At 39.6% G+C, this 22506-nt stretch overlaps 1 protein-coding gene across 1 annotated transcript in view; it reads right to left on the reverse strand.

Annotated features, from left to right (window-relative positions):
* Positions 1 to 9899: 9899 nt before the first annotated feature.
* Positions 9900 to 22506, reverse strand: part of LOC306849196 (nuclear receptor corepressor 2-like) — a 122528-nt gene continuing 109921 nt past the window's right edge. Inside the window, 16 exon segments of the mRNA XM_079384061.1 lie at positions 9900 to 10417; positions 10922 to 11083; positions 11539 to 11757; positions 11901 to 11954; positions 12061 to 12197; positions 12547 to 12887; positions 13088 to 13206; positions 16501 to 16916; positions 17002 to 17179; positions 19155 to 19397; positions 19495 to 19590; positions 20017 to 20271; positions 21138 to 21347; positions 21434 to 21715; positions 21718 to 21784; positions 22254 to 22468. Of these exon segments, the coding sequence (XP_079240187.1) occupies positions 10221 to 10417; positions 10922 to 11083; positions 11539 to 11757; positions 11901 to 11954; positions 12061 to 12197; positions 12547 to 12887; positions 13088 to 13206; positions 16501 to 16916; positions 17002 to 17179; positions 19155 to 19397; positions 19495 to 19590; positions 20017 to 20271; positions 21138 to 21347; positions 21434 to 21715; positions 21718 to 21784; positions 22254 to 22468 (3191 nt within the window). The 3' untranslated portion in view covers positions 9900 to 10220.

The following is a 22506-nucleotide window of genomic DNA, read 5'->3' on the forward strand; positions in this document are numbered from 1 at the left end:
TCACTATGGAGACAAGCCTCTCTTGCACAGCCTCAGTAACATACCTGATAATTACTGAACACTGATCATAACCTGTGATGTCTTGGGTTGTGTCCAGCTGAACAGAGAACATCCCAGCTCTCTGGACATCACTGGTGATGCTCTCTTGAATGAGATGGCCAACTGCATCAATCACTGAGTTGACAGTTGTTTTGGAGAGTAGGGTGATGAGAGACCCTCTACCTCTTGATCCACTGGACTGATGCAACTTCTTGCTTTTCTCAATGCAGTCATTCAAATGTTCTCTAAGGCACAGATCATACTTGCCTAATAACACAATCAGTTCCAGAAAGTTACCATGATCGATAGTGTTATCACCCAAAGTGTATGCAGCCTCATTCTCCACATGCCTATAGCTGAGTCCCCTCTTCCCTAGTACTTTGACCACGTCCACTATACGCTCCAAAACTTGGCGTCTCTTTTTCACTTCTGCTCTGTGAGCTGACAACTGACTGCCAGCAAACAAGCTGTTGATGTTGCCTTTTGAGCACCTTAAGAAAAAAGCTTCAGCACAGGTCTGATGTGTAGTGCTCTTTTCATGCTCCTCTGTGCGCATATGTACATGTCGCCAGTCACTCATGCCTGTTATAAATGCGCTGGTGTAAGTCCGCCTTGTAAATGCCAGACACACAAAGCAGAACAATAAATGGCGTTCTTTGCAATAAGTAAGCCACTTCCTGCTGGTGCCATCTTTACGGCTGAACACCCTCATCACAACTGCATTACTGGTGTTCTGCTGTGGGTGGTAATCTAAGAATGCCTGTAATATGGCGGGTTCAGGGCGAGCAAAGTAATCTATACCCTGGCTCTCTCTCTCCTGCTCTTCCGACTCTCTTTCTTGTTCAATCTCTTTCTCTTGCTCCATTTCTCTCTCCTGCTCTTTTATTTCTCTCTCTTGCTCTATCTCTCTCTCCTGCTCTTGCATCTCTCTCTTCTGCTCTTGCATTTCTCTCTCTTCTTGCTCCATCTCTCTCTCCTGCTCTTCCAACTCTCTCTCTTGCTCAATCTCTTTCTCTTGCTCCATTTCTCTCTCCTGCTCTTGCATCTCTCTCTTCTGCTCTTGCATTTCTCTCTCTTCTTGCTCCATCTCTCTCTCCTGCTCTTCCAACTCTCTCTCCTGCTCTTGCATTTCTCTCTCTTGCTCTTCTGTCTCCTCTGTCACAGACTTCTCCACTTGTGATGATGGATCAACCTGGTGTAACGTAAGGATTGGCACAATTTGTTGAGATTTTGAGGAGTTCCTCAATAACAAGGTGACCAAAGACTGCATTACAATAATCAGTGATAAAATTGCCTAATTACTGTTTAATAATATCAAACATAAATAAAATATAATTAATATTATCAATATAACAATAACGTACCAAATGCAATATGTTTATTTTTAACCTTTAACTATTAAAGGTTACAAGTAGGGTGGCCCCATACCATACCATAGTTATAACTTATAACATCAAGGTCCAAAAATATTTAAAATTGTTTGGAAACACGCAGACACTAAATAATAACATGGCGGTGCACAACAGTGCAGCGGCTTCTCAAGCTCCCGGTATCAAGCCAAGCCTTATTATCATAATTATTATTATACCGGGACCTGAGTCTTAATTTCGTACCAAGAACATGCAAAGGTTCTTTGTATCCTTGTAAAATTACAGGCAATTATCATTCACAAGATTTTGCTGATACATTTTAGCATTAAAAAGAATAAAATGAAAACACAACTTATCAATAAAAAATATATTTATGTATAAAAGACAAAAACATTAAAGTAGTTAGGCTACTTAAAAATCCAAGCAACTTTTATGTTAATGTTCAGCATCGCATTTGGTGAATCCTAATTTGAATCTATCTAAATTATATCTACAAGTGTAGAGGGTTTATGATGAATTCTAGCCAAATCATTTGGTTTCTCAGTTGGTTTCTGCGTAGTGCACTATATCAATAATGAACACTCAAATATTAAACAACCTATTCAATAATTACATATACCTAACTAATAGGGTTGCCAACTCCCAGGAAAAAATAAATAAATAATAGGGAACCACCCCCCACCTCATGATGCTTAATCGACGTAATCGACTTTATTTAATGCACGTGTAAAACAAATGCACAGAAATCAATTATTTTTCTACAATAATTAAATAGATTCAACATCTTTCTTCGACATAATTTCAGACTGCACAGATGGTACCTTCCCAAAGGAAAAAGTACTATAGCTTACTGGGCTTACAGAGACTTAATATTTTTAGACTTAATATTTACTATAAACGATAATGGATTTCTATACATTTAACATCAAATGACCACTTTGGTTGTAAGATTCAGATTTATTCAGAATTATTTAAAAGCTAGACATTTAAAATGAGAATAAGAAAGAAAAGTATTTATTTGTGCCCCCCTTTCCTTGTTAATGCCCTACCTGGCCCCCTGGCAAAACTTTGCTAGACCCGCCCCTGCACAGTTACCAGCTGTCAGCTATGTAGAAAAGGATCCTGGTGTTATTTGTCTCTCAGAAACAGTTCATAACTTCCCTTCAACTCATTCATGTCACCTAAAAGATAAACCTGTTTCTCCATCACCTGTTCAACTCTGATGATTCAATAAGGACATCTCCTGGTTTCACCTTTATGTTTCTCTCTCACATATCCAAACCGATCATGACTAGCAGCTTTTATGGCTGTGGCTCCAGCAAACAGCTGATAAACCGATCAGCTGATCAACAGGAGAAGGAGGGGGAGAGAATGAGAGAAGCCGAGGCAGCTGCGCAGCGTAAAGACACAGGATAACTCCAGCTTTGTTTTTTTTGTTTTTTTCATTCTAGCTGAAATACAGGAGAAATCGCGTTCTTTTCACCTCAATACGTAACGCGTAATATTTTCTCTGAATACGGGACGATTACGTTTTTTACGTTTGGCAACCCATACTAACTAACCTTATCAATAATTCACTCTCAGTAACATCATAGCATCAGCATAGAAACTCTGTCATCATGCTAACTAGTACACAGTAGGAGTTATTGTAACTGACTGTAAAAAGTTAGCAAGCACAACGAAAATAAGCTACACCTACTTGGTTTATAAGTTTTTTATGGTTTTACTTGGTTTTACTTACCTCAAGTTCAGTTCTGCCACTTGGACCGGCAGCCGCCTCGGGTCTCTCCTCCTCCTGCCTCCCCTTTCCCTCTTCAACCTGCGGCTGCTGGCCTCCATCACTTGCTAATTTTGGTCCACTATAGCCACCAAACAACTGTGATATTTTAGCACATTTGGCAGCATCTGCCTGAAGGGCTAGTTTCTTTTTGGCCCTAATTTTTTCGGCTCCTCCTGCTCCTTTGCGTTTTTTGTTCTCCATTTTTGTTCAGCAATGATATGTGATTGCTGAGCCGTTGCAAGGGGGAGGGTGCATCTGACCTCCTCGGCTGTAATTGGTCCAGCCCAGAGTCGATCATGACCAATTGGCCAATCCGCCACCTTTAATAGTTTATAACGTTACAAAAAAAAAAAAAAAAAAAAAAAAAAAAAACATCGCCGGCCGGCCCACAAAAGACGAAAATCACCATCGGCCCACCGGGCAAATGCCCGGTATGCCCTATGGCCAGTCCAGCCATGGATGTTACGTTCGTGAACGAATCGTTCTTTTTGAACGAATCTTTTAGGTGAACGAATCATTCTCGTTCACGTAATCCATTGACTGAGACTCATATTTCTCGTTCACTGAAATTCCTCCCTCCACCGCAGCGCGCCGCTATTGCGCGCATGCGTAGCTCTGGACCGTTTCATCTGTCAAAGAATGACTAAACCTCGAGCCAATAGCCTTCGAGTATGATACGAGGACGGAGCATTGTGATTTGTTGAATCTAGTGAACGAATACGCCCTTCATTGAGTTGCTTTGAGTTTGAAAGAGTCAAATGAACTGTTACATACATACATCTCGTCTCATTATTACGTTCGTCGTTCGAACAACTGGTTCTTTGTTTTATTTTTTTATATTATTGTTTTATTTTTTTTATTATTTTTTTATTTATCATTTTGTTTTATTTATTTATATTATTGTTGTTTTATGTTTGAACAGTTACATACTTTTAAATAAAAAAATATTTAATTATGTTAGTCATGTCATGCACTTTTGTTTGTTTAAAAACTGTGAAACATAAAAAAATATGGCAGTATTGATTATTTGCGTCACGTCATCCCATCTCATTTGCGTCACGTGACTCACGTCAGCAAATAGCATTTCAGCTCGGGTTTAGAAGGGGCATGTAATTGGTTGGATCGAACGAACGAACGAATATAATAGCATCATTGACCGAGATGGCTCTGTTTTGAGTCTGAACGAGAGAGAGATCTCCCGTTCGTGAACGAATTGAACGAACTGGTAGCTATACCCAGTTCGTTGACCGGGTAGGTCGGCCATTCTGTCAATCTAGTTCATCAATCAGCAGAAAGCGGATGCAAAGCACAGGTATCCGTACTGTGCACGCTTGTTTATATTCATATTTTACATACAGAATAACTCCTCGTTTAACATAATCTCAGATTTGAACGTGTAAATCTCTGCCTAAACAATTAAATGTTAACTAGCCTAGTATGCAAACAAATAAAAAAACACTTGTGCTTTGGTCATCCGAAAAGAGTGTAATTTAAAAGATAAAAAGAGTAATGACTTTGATTACTTATTTAGACTTATTTTATTCATTTAATGAGAAGGGCACACTTTTTAATGAAGCCAAATCGGTTTTTATTTTGTAACAAGTAAATACGTTAGTTGAACGGCACATGCTGACGTATTTGTGTAATATGGAAAAATGGTCACTGAACGAATTAGTGAACGAATCTGAACGAATCATTTTGGTGAACGAACGAAAAATGAACGAGTCTCTGGAAAGAACGAAAATTTCCACCACTAAGTGCTACATACCCGCCACGTTCCAGCGACGTACCACTATAACGTCGCCACGACATATATGGGAATCACAAAGTTACGTCTCTGGAACGTTATTTGGTATGTCGCTGCGACCAGGTAGAGTGACGTCCTCACGACGTTCCAGTTTGGTCGTTAGGACGTTCTCAGCACGTTCCAGCGACGTAACAAATAACGTTGCCACGACGTATATGGGAATCACAAAGTTACGTCGCTGGAACGTTATTTGGTACGTCGCAGCGACGTATATGGTCCGGTCCAGTTACGTCGTCACGACGTAACTGTGTTAGCTGGGTATTTACATTAACTCCGCCCACCAATGCCTGCCTGTGATAAACAGCTCTGCAGAAGACACGTGTATTTCTGTAGAATCAGTGGCGGAGAGAGTAAAAGATACGAGCTGCTGTTGACACGAGCGATCCGAGTTCGATTTCGGCTTTTGTCAAACTCGTGCAACTCCTTTTCCCATCACATACCAGATCAGAAAGGCATTTATTTTCAATAAAAAATTAAGTAAATATTTGAAAAGTGGAGATTAAACACCTCATTAATAATACAGTGTGCTTAGCTGTTAGTAGGTTTTTGTCCCAATAAAGTGGCGTTCATCAAATAAAATGTATGATAATTTACACTAAAATGTTGTTGTCTAATATGTTATTGCATACTGTTTTATAATGTACTACAGTATAAATATCTGCCACCTAACTACTATTTACACACCTGTTGCTAAAGAAAATGCTGCTATGTTATTATAAACATAATTTATCATTATTTGCACTTAGTGTAATTAGATTATATCACTTTTTCCACTTAGTGTAACTGCCAAAAATATTGTTCAGTTAAAGACAGCTAATTCAGTCCAGTCTATAGCCTATGTAAAGTTATTCAATTATGAAATGAGTTCAATTGGCCAATATTGTTTACTAGTATGAAGCCTTAATAACAAGCCTTTGAAAAAAGAATAGTTAGCACGTGTTTAAAAGGTAACAACCTTCACAGCTGTGCTGAATTAATGTTTGTGTTTGTCATGTGACAATTAAGCATACTACTCTGAAATATTTGTTGCTTATTGTATACTGTTTCACACACTATTCTTTAAAAAATAGGCAGTATACACTGTGTACAGGGCAGTAAGCAGTATGCAGTAAGCAAGTATGCCATTTCGAACACAGCCACCGTTTTCTGACCTTTGTAACATTTCATTCATCTCTCTGGAAATCTCCGCTTGTTCACTTTCTCCTCTCCCAGTCATGAGTGTATACGCCCTCTATGTTGATTGGCTACAAGACTGTTTTGGTGCTCGGCCTGATCGGTCCGATCCACACTGTTTTTCCCGATTTACACAGCTTACAAAGTACACGATTACATTACTTGAGTGACAGTACAGATACTGCGGGCCAAATATTACTCCATTACAAGTGAAAGTTGTAAAGACTCGTTATTACTCAAGTTCAAGTAAAAGTACAGAAGTACCTGCTTTTAAAAGTACTTAAGTACCAAAAGTTAATTTTCCTTTTTTGTCAATGCACTTTTATTTTTATTGTTGTAATACTTTCAATCTTTCAAATGTAGTGAAAAAGTCATAAGTTTCCAGAAAAAAATAATACTCAAGTGAAGTACAGATACTCAAAAAGTGCATCTAAGTAAATGTACTTTCACTTTCCACTTCTGGCTAGGATTATGTACAAAAAAAATCAGCACACAAACAGAACAAAATGCAAGCTCCAGCCAATGAAATTCTGAAATATATTTATCCACAATCATTTACATGACTTTAAAGGGGTAGTTCATCTTCGGAACACAAATTAAGATATTTTTGATGAAATCCAAGAGCTTTCTGCCATCTGCTCAGCTAATAACTTTAAGGCTGTGTCCAAATTCTTCCCCTTATACCCTTATATAGTGCACTATTTGTGCCATTAGTTGTGGTGTCTGAAACTACGGACATTGAGTAGTGCCATAGTGCACCTCAGTAACAAGTATGCAGTCCAACCAGTGTACACTAGCTAGCCGCTAGGCTAGAATATGCATTCACATTATAATAAAAGTGTTTTTACTAAATAATATATATTTTATGACATGGTGTTGTTACCATAGTAAAGTTCTTGTATCATTTTTTAGTAATAACTAATTTTAATAGTTGTTAGTCCTCCTAGTCCTAGTCAAAATTGTGCAGCCCTCCAAACAAGCACAACAAACCTGGTGCTCTTTACAACCAGAAAAATAGCAATTAGATGTATGCAATCCTAGAACTGGAGGCGATTTCAGATACACAGCATAAATCTCACCCCTGAATTTTAAATTTTAGACATAGTCATAAGCCTGATTCGGTTTATCAACTCATTAGTACAGGCCTTATGAGCTGAACCAGTACTGAGGTTAACAAGGACCAGGATTAAGAAACATTATAGACTGACAAATAAAATACTACCAACAACAGAACAATGTAAATCACAACAGTGGCACAATCATAAAAAGACAACAAACAAATCAATGGCAATAAGCTTTTTATTTAAACATTAAGGCAGTGTCTGTTTTTTTTCATTTAATTTTTACACTGCTATCCACAAAGCTTGCTGGTGGCCATGTTGAAATACAACAGTGTGAATATCAATCTTGCAGCAAATCACATAAATATGTACATCCTTTTAGGTCTATTTACACTCCTCGCTATAATACAGTGGGTCTTAATACAAAAAAAAACAAAAAAAAACAAAAAGCAATATGCACAAAATGGTTGTACAAAAACAGATGCCACCCAAATACCCACTTAACCTTTCCAAACTTAAGAGGGGCGACGATTACTGCTGTTTTCCCACCTCTCTCCTCTTCATTTGTTTTAATCTCTCAGCTTCTTTTACGTTTATCAGTTACAAATGAGAACGCCGCCTCATCTAAGGAAAGTGCAATACTGTCCTCAGTAAAAAGGTCAAACAAACAGTCAATATAGAGGAAAGAGGGCTCGCTATACAAGAAAACACTGAACTTTAGAGTGACTTGTCCACTAACTACAATACTGTTTGGAGTGATATGTCAGAGAATGAATCTCAAAATCAGAGCAGAGCATTCTGGGATGTCTGTGTAGATGTTATGGTTTAAAAAAACAAAAACAAAAAAAAGTATAGCTACTGTTCGCACACCCCATTCAGGGATCTTGATGAGAGTGTATCTGGGATTGAAATGACTGAAGACAAAGCCCCAATTTTACAAAACCACACTAGGTAGTGCACTAAAACTGTCCTCAACCACCAAAGCAACAACAAAAGCCGCCACCGGATAAAACCCACTGCTGAAATTTTACGTTTCATCTTTTAATTAGCTTCCAAAAATATCCCCAAAGTCTTGAGATTACAATGAGCATTGCCGTTTGAACTGTTAAAGATAGCCTTCATAGTAAAACCATGTGAGACAAATAAAAGTCAAACAATACGAATTAAAACATTTCATTATATCTAATATGCATGCAAAGCAATTAGTAACCCCACCGCTGAGGTGGTCCGAAAAAGAGGCGTTTTGGAGAGGAGACTGACATGGTAAATGTCTCCTTCATGGTTTTAAATTGTGCCTGCGTGACAAATTGTACAACCCTGGCATAACAAGGAGAAAAGAAATAAAAAAAACAATTGTGCGTAGTCACTTGGTAGTTTGAACTTCAGAAATGTATATGTCAAATACATGGCACTTAACACTAGAATTCTTTAAAACTGTACAGACTGAAGGACTACAGGTTATATGAGGTGTGGCGTCTGCTCACCTCCATTTTATTTTATTACGCAGGATATATCTCCTCAAAAGAGCCCACAGACAAAAAAAAACCCACACACATCCCGAACCCTTCATTCAAGCACAAAGAGCGAAAGTAAAGCAGCTCTCAGTGAGTGTCATGTCAAAGGACTGGCCAGACATGGCTTTAACTCTTCAACAAATAGATGACGTGAAAAACATCAGGTCTGCTGGGACGTTCAGACCTGATAAAGCAGCTTCCCCTAAAGATGCTTCCACTCGCTCAACTCTCTGCCAGTGATTGTCGCAAGAGAGTGGAACACTTGACAAGGTAGGTGACGAAACAAATCAAAACACTGTATAAAACAAATTGAAAATAAATGCTGTGTAAAAAGTTGCATTCATGTCGGCGTCTGTTGAAGTACACTGACAGGAACCGTTTGCCGACTAAGTGCTTAACTCATTACAAAAAAACATGCAAAGGTTCATGTACATAAAAGTTTGAAACTAAACAAAACCTCTCGCACATCCACTATCAAAGAGAGATGACGGGAAAGACAATGTATTATTGGTCAGCTAGAGTCACTTCTGAGTGTCAAAACTAAAGTAAAAAAAATGAAGGTTTGATGTTAACAAATGAACATTATGTGTACCCTGTAAACCAATGATTTGGCCGCCCATGTAAACTCTCAGAAGTAGCAAGGTAAGGAGAGAATGTTACAGGATGAAATTAAATCTGCTTCAAGACCAGTACAGTTTAGTGCAGGGATCAGCTAACCTGCTTCTCTGAAGGTCTCGTTTCATCAAACACATACTTGGATGGCCCAAAAGCATCAGATCCGTAAAAAAAAAAAAATAACAGGGTCATCTTGGCAACAGGACTGCAGATGCACGAGAACTCGGAGGGTGTACGTGCGCATGTGTGTGTGTGGGTGCTTATTTCTGCAGAGGATTCATCCAGCCTTTGCATTACACCACACACAAAACAATTTTCAGTTGTATTACAGTATAAGAGTGTGTATCCTGAGCAGTCTAATGAGGAATGCTCCAAAACGCATCAACAAAACATGACGAGTCCATGAGTCAACTCTGATAAGGCCTGCAAGACGACACGAATAGAAGTGTGTGTGTGTGTGTGTGTGTGTATATATATATATATATATATATATATTCATATAAAAAAAAAAAAAAAACCTAAAAAGTGATTCATCCTACAAGTAGTCCTGGAGTGACGCACACGACAATACATGTGTGCACATTCACAAACACAATGACACATCAACACATGTCTGCAGCCATGTAATGTACTTCCACTGATGGCGTGAGTGTGCGCGCTTGGGGTGGGTTATGGGATGTGTGTCTCTATATGTATGAATACGTGTGTAGAGGTATCAGAGGGCATGAGCGCAGATGGACATGTGTTCTCGTATGTCAGTATGGACATGAGTATGTGTGTGATCATGAACATCCCTGTTTACAGTAACAAGTTTCGGTTCATAAGCAGCAAACGTTCAGTCCTAGTGTGTGCGGCGTGCGTTCACTCGCTGTCTGACAGGGTCTCGTATTGAGAGCACAGCAGAGGTTTGGGTTCTTCCTCCCAGGTGCGGGGTTGAGTCTGGCCCTGTGGAGGCGCCGATGTGCCCTGCTGCGTTGGGGAAGGTGAGGGTCCCGACATCATCCCACTAGGGAGACGCATCTGCATGGTCAGGGGGTTACAGGGGAATGGAGTGGGGCCTGAGAGGAGGAACCAGAAAAAAATGGTCAGAGAATATATAAGTAGTTTGTATGTGTAGTTTTGTAACGTTTCTAAAAGAAGTCTCATGCTCACCAAGGCTGCATTTATTTGATCAGAAATACAGTAAAGAGTCATATTTTGAAATACTGCAATTTAAAATAGCTTTTCTATTTAAATACGTTTTAAAATATAATTTCCTTTGATGACAAAGCTGAATTTACATGATCCTTCACAAATCATTCTAATATGCTGATTTGATGCTCAAGAAACATTTCTGATTTCAATCAACGTTGAAAACTGTTGGGCTGCTTGATACTTTTGTAGAAAACCCTGAAAAATGTATTTTCAGGATTCTTTAATGAATAGACGAATAGTCAATTTACTGCAAATCAATTTATTGCAACCTTTCTGAAATTGATTCAGTTATTTTAGTTGGCAGATATTGGTAACATTTAATACGTTTCTCACCCATATTGTGATTGTGTGTGCACGTGTACGTGTACCTGTAGATGAGGGTCTGTCCTCCCACACTCTGTTGGTGAGTGGGGTGTGACGGTTACAGTCTCCCTCAGAGTGGACAGAGGACACAGATGAAGGTCTCTCTCCTCCAGACAGACCAGGAGACTTAGTCTTGCGACCGTTAGAGCGCCCTCCTTTGGATTTAACTGAATCCAAACACAGGACACAAATCAGAGTGTGTTGGACAAACAAATATAAAGATATCTGAATGGGTTTCCAAAATAATTATCAGCTGGTGGAACATAACTCAAAAACAGGTCATAGGTCTGTTCTGACCAGGGAAATATCTATGCAAATGCAACCAATACATAGGAGAGGGCCATGCTGCTTTTGTTGTAGACATGAAAGGAACAAAACAGTGCTAATTTACCAGTCACTTGGTAAAAATGAGAAAAAAAGTGGTGCCAAAATGAACAGTATGCAAGATAAGAAAACACAACTGCATTAAATACAAGCTCATCATGTAACAATTTACTATCACATTCTGTTCAATTCTGTACAATAATTTACATATAAGCACATTTGGTCCAAAAAATACAGCCAAAACCTGACACATGCTGCCATGAATGTAGCTGAATTATCAAGGGTTTATTTGGCACACCTGGCAGGGAGTAGGGGTCCTCAGAACGCCCATCCGCTGAAGCTGGCGGCCCGACAGCAGCTGGCACGCCAACACTCATCGAGTTGACAGAGTTGGACGGTGAGCGATCGTCCATCTGTTCATCATACTTGCCCATGAGGGCTTTCCTGATGATAGCCTCCAGACCTATAGTATTACCGCTGGCCTCTGGTGCCGGGTGACTACGCACGCTCACGGGTACTAAAACAGATGTTGCAGTGGTTGTGTTAAAGATACAGGAGTGTGTGAAGTGTTATTTGGCAAGCTTTCCTTAAGACACAGGACAGTGGTATAAAATGAACCGCTGCTGTAGAGAAAAGACCACAACTGGAGGAGCTGCTCACCTGCATTTGTAGAGGCGGGCATGTTAAAGATTTCTGTCCCAGGTTGGCCCTGGTCTAAAACAGAGACAGGAAGAGATAAGTTTGAGCCCTTTTAGCCAGCAACAATAACATACATATTAATGTCAGTTAAAACCCAACAGATTCAGTCCCATTAACTTACTGAATTCAGCCTCTGTGCCGACCACCATCTTCTTAATCATTTCCTTCTTGCTCTTGACAATAGCGGAGTTGCTCTCAGTCAGTTTACTGAAGAAGGCTGGTGGTTGAGAGCTACTGGCCGGTGAACGAGATCCCATACTGAGACACAAAAGCAGAGAAAGAGTAATGAAAATACAGGATGAAAGATGATGTCCAATTAGTGAATGAATCCTTTTGAGTCAAATAGTTTTATTGATTCGTTAAAGAATGGACCCTTTTCCCAGACTGTGATGACGTGCTTCCAGAGCTATTAACAATCAAATTGAAATGCAAAAATTATAATTGTAGTTTTCTGTCCACCACTATGGAAGTTCACCCAAACATGACGACTTCCACCTCTAAGAACCAAGGAAATGTGAAAAGGGTCCATTGGATAGAATCGTTGTTTGAACCGATTCACCGACTCCCATCACTATTGTGTGAATGCATTCGATCGTATGTTATATACCCCTGCTCTGCCTGTTCATTAGGGTAGGCGGCTCCTGGCGTCTCCGGCTCTGAAACAGCCCCTGGTGGTGAAACGGGTTCAATCCCATCGGCAGTCAGACTCACTGGAGAGGCCTTACTCTGAGGAGGAGACCTGTCTCTCCCTCTCTCCCTCTCAGGAGCAGCACCTTCTGGGGTGTAGCGGACATTGGGGTCTGTGGGGGTCTGGGCTTGGGGGGCGCTGGGAGGACGAGTGAGATCCAGCACAGGGGAGTTGTGATAGCCAAACACAGGCTGTAGAGATGACTGACCCCCTATCTGGCCTTGCTGCGACTGGCGCGTGTAGTCTTTAGTGATCACCTCCTGTAAAGAGAAAACATCCATTTGATGATGTGCAAGCAGGAGACAAGTATACATATATTTTGAATATATATATATCTTTTTTACCTTTGTAAAAGATAAAATTTATAAAATTATTTTCAAATAGATTTTAATCGTGACAGCCATAACAGATTGTTTCATTTAATTGTCTAGAATTTGCGGGGCATTTTTGTGGGACTTACACTGATGTGCTGGGCAAGGGTGACCACTCTCTGAGAGCCTTTGACAGCACAAGGTGGCTGCTGACCTGGAGAAAGTCTGTCCTCAGACCCGTACAGCTGTTCTAGTGCCTTTTGGTGAGCTGCAGAGAGGACACATAGACAGGAAGAGAAGAAGACATGAAAGTGCGGTTGAGTATGGTGTGGCAGAAGGCTCTGGATTACTCTGAGGATAAGAGCAGAGACGGGTGTGTAAGCGGTGCGGTCACATACAGGCTCTGGGATTACAGTACTCAATGACTTGCACTTGCTCACACGTGTGTTCAGAGATCAAGCCAACATTATGGAGGCATCTGACTGTAGCGAAGTGTAAGCACTGTGCTGATTAGCAGAAATGCTTTGAACAAAAACAACAATAAAACAGAAGCAAAATGCGTGTTTAAAATGAGCTGTGAAGGTAGGAGAGGTGGATATATCTGCTTTATTACCAGGCCTAAGAACCAGGGATATTTTCCTTTTTCTGCAGTTGTACAATTGGTTTTCACACTAGCTATTATTAGCTTTCCAACTGAATAAAGTATATATAATTGACATGACAAAATGAGGCTGAGTGACAAATGTGGTAACACCTAATTAAGGGCTGTTGTATGATTCCCAGTCCACTTAATTCTATTCATTCTTTTGGTAGCTTTGATAAAGCCTCCCACAAATAAATGGTCTAAACTACATACATATATATATATATATATATATTTATTAACAAAAGCAATAATATTTACATTGACAACACATGGATTGAAAAATCTGAATAGACTTCTAGCACATCCAAAAATATAATCGGCAGAGATGTGAATCATGAGGAATTATTGATTATAATCCACAATATACATTAACTTTCAAAAGTAGACTCTTATGCTCACCATAGCTGCATTTATTATCAAAAATACAGTAAAACTGTTACATTATGGATTATTACTACAATTTAAAATATCTGCTTTCTATTATAATATTTTTTGTAACAATTTAAAATGTATCTATATAATATATATGTATATATATTAGGGCTGTCAATCGATTAAAATATTTCATCGTTATTAATCGCATGATTATGAGTTAACTCATGATTAATCGCAACTTAAATCGCACATTTTTATTTGTTCTAAATGTACCTTAAATGAATACTTTAAGTTTTTAATACTCTAATCAACATCGGCATGGACAAATATGGATGCGTTATGCAAATATGTTTATTATTATTGAAACCATAGTCAACATAGAGCATGAAGACTAGACATGTTTCAAAGGTCATAGATGATTTTCCAAAGAACTTGTTCATGTCTATTAGAGACATGAAAACAGAAATACAATGTTCCCATTACGTCTCTTTGCACTGAGCAATTTACTGACACAAACCTGTTTACATTTTTGCACGACAGGGCAGCTCTTATTCTGAACATGCAAAATATAAAATATTTTGATGAAGCTAAATTCTCAATAAAACTGTTTTCATTGATATATTTTAATGTTTCTGTTGTCAGACAACGGAAAGAATATGAAATAGTGATTGAAACGTGACCCATTAAGACTACATAAAAAGCTCTCACTTCCAAGATGTTAATCTGCAAAAAAATCCTGATAATCGAGCCGTCGTCTGATGAAATCAAATACACATAAGATAAAGACAATAGCTGTACTGTGATTTCAGCTATACTTGCATGTAAAATTAGAGAAGCAACATAATATCTGCGTTTAACTGAAAGCGCTGCTCCTCTCCGCCGCTCGCTGAACAATGCAAGACAGCAAGACCTTGCGCGGTAGTACCGGCGAGTCTCAGAAACTAAATGAGGTTTGGGCAAACCCAAAAGATTTGTTGCTAGGCGCTTTTTTGAAGAGGGGAAAAAAGTCGCTATAGGGGTCTGCAAAGTCGCTAAGTTGGCAACACTGTGCATCTCCATTTCTCAAACTACGGGCTAGGCCACGGGTCAAACAGAAAATGCGTGCTGCGTTAATCGCACGTTAATAAAATTAGTGCCATTAAAATGAATTTGCATTAACTTTGACAGCCTATATATATATATATATATATATATATATATATATATATATATATATATATATATATATATATATATATATATATATATATATGTATATATGTTATGCTGATACAATGCTGCTATATAACACATAGCAGTTGTGTCGATTAATATTTTGTGGGATAGTGTTTGCTTTTTTTTCTTTGATGAACAGACAGTTCAGAAGAACTGAATTTATTTTGAAACAGAAATATTTGGTAACACTATAAATGACTCACCTCAAACTTTTGAACAGTAGTGTACAAAAAGCAAGACTCGTGTGTTTGATACTAGTGATAATTTAGTCTTTTGGCTGTAGATTCAATAAGATGGTGGAAGAATCCAGATATTCAACAACCATTAAGAATGAAACACCTTGAAAATCATTCAGCTCCAGATCCATCTCGACCCTCTTTCTCTATAACTTATAAAATTTGTTTGCTTCATGCAGATATCAAACTGTGAAAGTGCCAGAGTGCCCTCCCTTCAAAAAAAGGAAATGAAACAGGAAGCAAAAATGTAGAGCTATGGAATGTTCCCCCCAAAAAAAAAAAAAAAAAAAAAAAAAAAAAAAAAAAAGAGGTAAAGGGGGAACACAAGAGGCAAGCCGATAAAAGACATTATGAAACGATGAGCAACCACATGACTTGTTGAATGACTGAGCTCTTAAAGTTCACCTCAGGATCTCTCTCTGGTCTAGAAAAGCTTGTCTTCAGACACGTCATTCTGGACCGTTAGGGCGTAGAGTGAATTATCATTTCACCAAGATTACGCCTGTGGCCGTTACAGAGCAGAAGCTCAAATCATTTAATGAGCTTCATTACATTTATTTGTGGAAGTTTGGACTGAAATGTGCAGAATCTCCCCACAAAATTTGGATTTGGCAAACAGTCAAATAGGTTTAGGTGATGCAAAAGGGGAGGTAAACCTTTGGTGGTCTTTAAGCAATGCTTCAGATGCCAAAAAAATATAAAAAGCAATAGGCAGAAGCATATACAAAGAAAAAAAAACAAACAAACCGAAAGAATATGGAAACCGGGTTGATTCTGATCAATGCCAACCACCACAAGCGTGCACTAGGCCACAGACGTAAGGGGGTGGGGATTGGGTAGGGGCCAAGGAGGAGTAGAGGAAGGGTGGAGGGTTGGAAAGGTGTTGGGTGGATTGGTAGAGAACAGGAAGGACAGGGAGGGGAAGGGAGGGGAGGGAAGGTGGCATTAACAGCCCAAAGGTCCCAGAGCGTCTTACCATCACAGGTGCCGTTGGTTGCGAGCGCACCAGTCTCTGGCATCGCCGCATCACAAGAAATTTGATGCATGATTATCGCGTTTATGAAGTTGGCCGCTGTCATGGTGGTCTTACCGAGTGCTCGAAGTTCGTGTTCCTGTATGGACATCACTTTGTTTTGATTCTTTTCCCTACTTGACGCGCTGCTGATGCTATCCCCACCGCGGGACGGGATGGAACTGCTGCCGCTGTTGCTTTCGGAAGCCAGCAAGGGGTGCCCTCGACTTGTGGGCAGACCGAGGTGGGCACCAGGGGCCTGGTTGTACGGAGAGGGGTATGACCCACCGGCACCAGGGCTGGCCAGCTTGGGGTCAGACTTGGAAGAGGATGAAAGGTCCTGATGTTTGAGCAGACCTCCACGCCCATGGCTTTTGCCCCCCTCTCTGTTTGAATCTTTTGCGCTCGAGTCTGTACCGGATGGGTAACCCTCATTGGCTAGACCAGACCGAAGGTGCCCACTGAAGCCCTGGTAGCGAGCAGATCCTGGTGGCCTGATGAAAGGTAAAGGTAAACACATTATGTTGTTTATCTCACTGGACTGACCATCAGGCAGCAGTTTGAGCAGTGGAGACTCACCTCAGTACAGAGGGACTGTTGTGCTCAGAATTGGGCAGGCTCTTTGAGCTGGTGTTGTGCAGAACGCTAGGTCTCTGCTGCAGGCTGTCCTGGGGACGAGGGGAGAGCGGAGACGACTGATGACTGAATGGATGAGATGGGGGACGAGAACTGCTGCCACCCATCTGTTCCGGTGCTCCTGTTTGGACAATGTTCAGACATTTAGCAACGCTGACCTGCATATTGATTATTGGCTAAAGTACACTGAACAATTCAATATTAATCCAATTATAATTACAGCTATATATAGATATATATAACCTGCTTTGTTAATCCTTTTGATCTTTTATTTAAAAAAAAAAAAAATATCACAAAAAGCTAACCTTTCATTGGATAATAAGAATTTAAAATGGGGGGAAATATCATTATGAAATAAATGTTTTTCTCAAACACACGTTGGACACAATTATTGGCACCCCTAGAAATTCTTAAGAGTAAAATATCTCTGAAGTATACTCCCATTCATATTCACAATTTTGAGCACTCTAGGGTGATTATGAACATGAAATTATCCAGCCATGGCTTCCTGTTTCACAGAAATATAAATAGGAGGGAAAACAAAGCCCAAATTCCCTTAATCATCCATCACAATGAGAAAAAACAAAGAATATATTTCTGATGTGCAGCAAAAGATAATTGAGCTTCACAAATTAGTGAAGTGGCTTTAAGAAAAGAGCTAGAGCAGTGAAAATCCCCATTTCCACCATCAGGGCAATAATTAGGAATTTCCAATCAACAGAAAATGTAATGAAACTGCCTGGAAGAGGACGTGTGTCTATATCGTCCTAATGCACGGTGAGAAGGAGAGTTTGAGTGGCTAAAGACTCTTCAAGGATCACAGCTGGAGAATTGCAGAAAATAGTTGAGTCTCGGGGTCAGAAAACCTTTAAAAAAAATTGTCAAACAGCCCCTACATCACCACATGTTGTTTGGGAGGATTTCAAGAAAAATTCTCCTAGCTCATCCAAAAACAAACTCCAGCATATTCAGTTATCAGACAGGACTGGCACTTCAAATGGGACTGGCTTCTATGGTCAGATGAAACTAAAAAATGAGCTTTTTAGCAGCAAACACTCAAGATGGGTTTGGTGAACACAGGGATAAAAAGTACCCCATGTGTACAATGAAATATACTGCTGTATTTGTGATGTTGTGGGCCTATATTTCTGCTGGAGGTCCTGGACATCTTGTTCAGACACATGGCATCATGGATTCTATCAAATACCAACAGATAAAAAAATCAATAAGTGACTGACTCTGTTAGAAATCTTATAATGGGCCATGTTTGGATCTTCCAACCGTACAATAATCCAAACACAAACCTCAAAAACAACACAAAAATGGGTCACTGAGCACAAAACCAAGCTTCTGCTGGCCATTCCAGTCCTCTGACCTGAACCCTGTAGAAAATGAGTGAGGTGAACTGAAGAGAAGAAGGGCACCGTCATGGAGCTGGGAATCTAAAGGGTCTGGAGTGATTCTGGATGAAGGAATGGTCTCTGATCTCTTGTCAGGTGTTCTCTAACCTCATCAGGCATTATAGGAGAAGATTTAGAGCTGTTAAACTGACAAATGGAGGTTTCAAAAAGTATTGAATAAAAAGGTGCCGTTAATTGTGACCAATGTGTATCAGAGAAAAACATTGATTTCATAATGATATTTCCCCCCATTTTAAATTCTTATTATCCAATGAAAGGTTAGCTTTTTGTGATTTTTTTAAATAAAAGATCAAAAGGATTAACAAAGCAGGTTCATTTTCACAGTCTTCTTTGATCATATTTACCAAGGGTTCCAATAATTCTGACCACAACTGTACATACATACATACACATATACATATACATATATATATATATATATATATATATAATAAAGCTATATAGAAATTTAAAACCTCAAAATCTAACAAAAATTACAAAAGTACATTACTAAAGTAAACTAAAATAAAACAAAAAAACAACTGAAAATACAAAAATAAGTCCATTAAACATTGATAAAAAAATATAATTAATCCTATAAATATTTGCTGAGAAAAGCCCCCAAAGATGATGATATAAAGACATTCCATAAAGTGACTGTACACATTAAAAGTAAAAGGCAGTGAGGGCGCTCACCTGGTCTCCATATAGGGGCATGTTCCACGTTACCATGACCGAGGGACTTGTCTCTTTCTCTTTCTCTGTCCCGATCTTTCTCACGCTCACGCTCTCGCTCACGATCTCGTTCCCTGTCCCTCTCTCGATCCCGCTCTCGCTCTCTCTCACGATCCCGCTCTCTTTCCCGCTCTCTCTCCCGCTCTCTCTCTCTCTCGGAGGACGTCGAACTGCCTTGCATCTTGCTCATGTGAGAGGCTCCCACTGTTGAGAGATAGAGGTATAAAGTGAATGGCACTTATAAAGAAAATTAGTTTTAAATCAATATGTTGTTTGTTTGAGTGAGTGTGCTGCTTTGTACCTGGTGAGATGGGAGATGTGTTGTAGGCTCCGCTAGGGAAAGCTGGAGAGGTTCCTGGGATGTATGTGATACGATCCATGGGAGATGCGGATGTTCCTGCAAATGGATAGAAAAAATTAACGTGCCTCTGATGAACATAAGTATTTAATATGTTGTTTTTATTTTTGTATTCAGTTACATGACCAGGTTATTTAGAATAGTTCTCCAAAAAAAATTAAATATACCATTGTTTACTAACTATCAAGCAATTTTCAGTGAATAATGATTTAAATTGTGCTCCATTTCTTTAGAAGGTTTAAAATATGTGAAGGACTAAAGCCCCCTTAAGGACTCCTCACCTCTGGGTGTGGGTGAAGGTTATTTAGAATAGTTCTCCAAAAAAAATTAAATATACCATTGTTTACTAACTATCAAGCAATTTTCAGTGAATAATGATTTAAATTGTGCTCCATTTCTTTAGAAGGTTTAAAATATGTGAAGGACTAAAGCCCAAGGACTAAAGCCCCCTTAAGGACTCCTCACCTCTGGGTGTGGGTGAGTAGGCCAAGTTAAGAGACTGCTCTCGAGGTGTTAAGCCTCTGAGCAGGTCGGGTCTCTGGGCAGCTATGGCAGCAGCGGCTGGCCACTGGTGCATCTGCTGGGAGGTAATGTAGTCGTTGAAGAGCGTTTGTCTGTTCTCCAGGGCTGCTGTTTCAGGGAATCCTCTAATCAGGTAGGGTGGGTAGTGGTGAGGATAGCCATGGCCAGGGGGCAGGTGACGGGGCAGGTAATATGCTGCTGTGGGGAGACAAGACAAGTCAAAGCCAGCTGACAAATACATTACATAATGCATGATATACTACAATTATTTTCAAATATAAGTTTGGGGCCAGTTTGTTCAAATCTATTTTGTTCACCAAGGCTACATTTATTTGTACAAAAATACAGTAAAAAGTTGTGAAATAATACAATTTAAAATTTCTTCTATTTGAATATATTTAAAAATGTGGTTTATTCCTGTGATTCAAAGCTTAATTTTCAGCAATCAATACTCCAGTCTTCAGTGTCACATGATATTTCTGAAATCATTTTAGAATGATGATTTGGTGCTTAAGAAATGTGCTATTATCAAGGTGGAAAACAGATGTGCTGTTTAATTGTTCCAGGATTCTTTAACTATGAAGTTGAAAAGAACAGTGTTTATTTAAAATAGAAATCTTTTCTAACATTATAAATGTCTTTACTGTCATTTTTGATCAATATAGGGGCAGTCGTGGCATTGGCTGCCCACTGCTCCGGTTGTGTGTTCACTACTGTGTGTACACTTGGATGGGTTAAATGCAGAGCACACATTCTGAGTATGGGTCACCATACTTGGCCACACACCACTTCCCTAAAGCATCCCTGCTAAATAAGCGTGCTAATTAAAAACTTTCTTTTTTTTTTTTACTGACCCCAAACTTCTGAAAGGTAGCATATATGTAATTTTAAACACATTTAATATATAAATAAAATGGGAAATACCTTGATATCATTATTCATTTTAATTTTTAAAAAAATTATAACATTTTACTGGTCTGGAAACCACGTTCCCTGATATTTCCAAGTATTCCATAATCACGGAAATTTGCACCCTAACATTTGTGCTGCTAAACTGCAAATACCTGGCTCAATCGGGATTCCCCTGGGCAGAGTTGCAGGGTCAAATGGTAGAGGTATCTGGCCACGGTACATATCCGTTCCCAGCCCCTGCAGGATCCTCTCGTAGGCCAAAGACGCAGTGTGCTCACCAACAGTCAGTGGAGACTTAGTGGAGCTCACCTCTCGAGGGGTGGGAGTGGCTTTTCTCTCCTGCTGCTGGGCCTTACTAGAGCCTAAGTCACACACAGTGAAAGAACATTTAAACACCATACAAACTACCACCAGCTCCTGAAAGCCAGTGATTGGTAGAACATGATACCTTCATGTGCACGCTGTGAGGTTTCTCTGCCGGACAGTGGAGAGGCTCTGTGTGAGGCCGGAGGGTAGCCGGATCTTTTGTGATCTTCATAGCCCACTGGACTGTGGTGGGGTCTGCTGCTCTGCTCTCCACTAAGTGCCAATGGAGAAGTACGGGACAGAGAGCCGGGGGTGCTGATTACAGCGCTGGGTCGTGATTTGCTCCCTACCTCCTCATAGCGAGCCCTGTCAGATCCTCTGTGCTCGGGCCTGAGCTCTAGATGAGAGGACATTCCAGAGTAGAGCTAGCGATGATGGACCGCACATCATGGCGCTTGGATGAGCCAACAGGCTCTTGTTTCAGGGGGGTTCCCTGTAGAACACACATTTAGTGAGTATTCGGTTAATTTGACATAGGGCTGAGTATTGATGTTTAATATATACTGTAAAGGCAACATTTTAATCTTATCAAGTCTTGTTACTTTTAGATTTTCTTTATATTTTTGAATGTATTTAATGAACAACCAATTAAAGAATTTATAGCATGACAAATGTAAGGCTTTTGATCCAGAAGAAATGGAAAGAATTATTTGTTCCGTCTGGCACCTTTTTTTTTTTTTTTAAGAGTGTAGATGTACAAAAAAAATGTACTCTAGTTCTCATAATTTTGGAAATTTCAATATTTATAGCCATAGTGTATTTTCTGCAGTTTCAGGCAAAACCTAAAAATATGAAATAAACATGGTAAGAAAATTGTTTTACTTTCAGGATTTTACTGTATTAAAATTCATTTGCCATATATCCTACCATACCAAAAAAAAACACCAATCAAAGCCAGTCACCTGGGTGATTGAGCCCTCCTTAGGCTTGCCTATCACAACCCCCTCAGGAGGGATCAGGTGGATGGAGCGTCCTCCTTCTTTGACGGTGGTCACCATACTGTCGTGAGAGCGTGATTTAAGAGAGTCAGTGGGATGACCAGGGCCACGGGGTGATGGGGAACCCTCTCTTTTCATCTGTTTAACCTCCCGGCGCTGACAGTCATCCCGTGGGATTCCTGGGAGAGAAAAAAAAAAAAAAAAAAGAGATGTAAGA

The sequence above is a fragment of the Barbus barbus genome (assembly GCF_936440315.1).
Source record: "Barbus barbus genome assembly, chromosome: 29".
Lineage (NCBI taxonomy): Eukaryota > Metazoa > Chordata > Actinopteri > Cypriniformes > Cyprinidae > Barbus > Barbus barbus.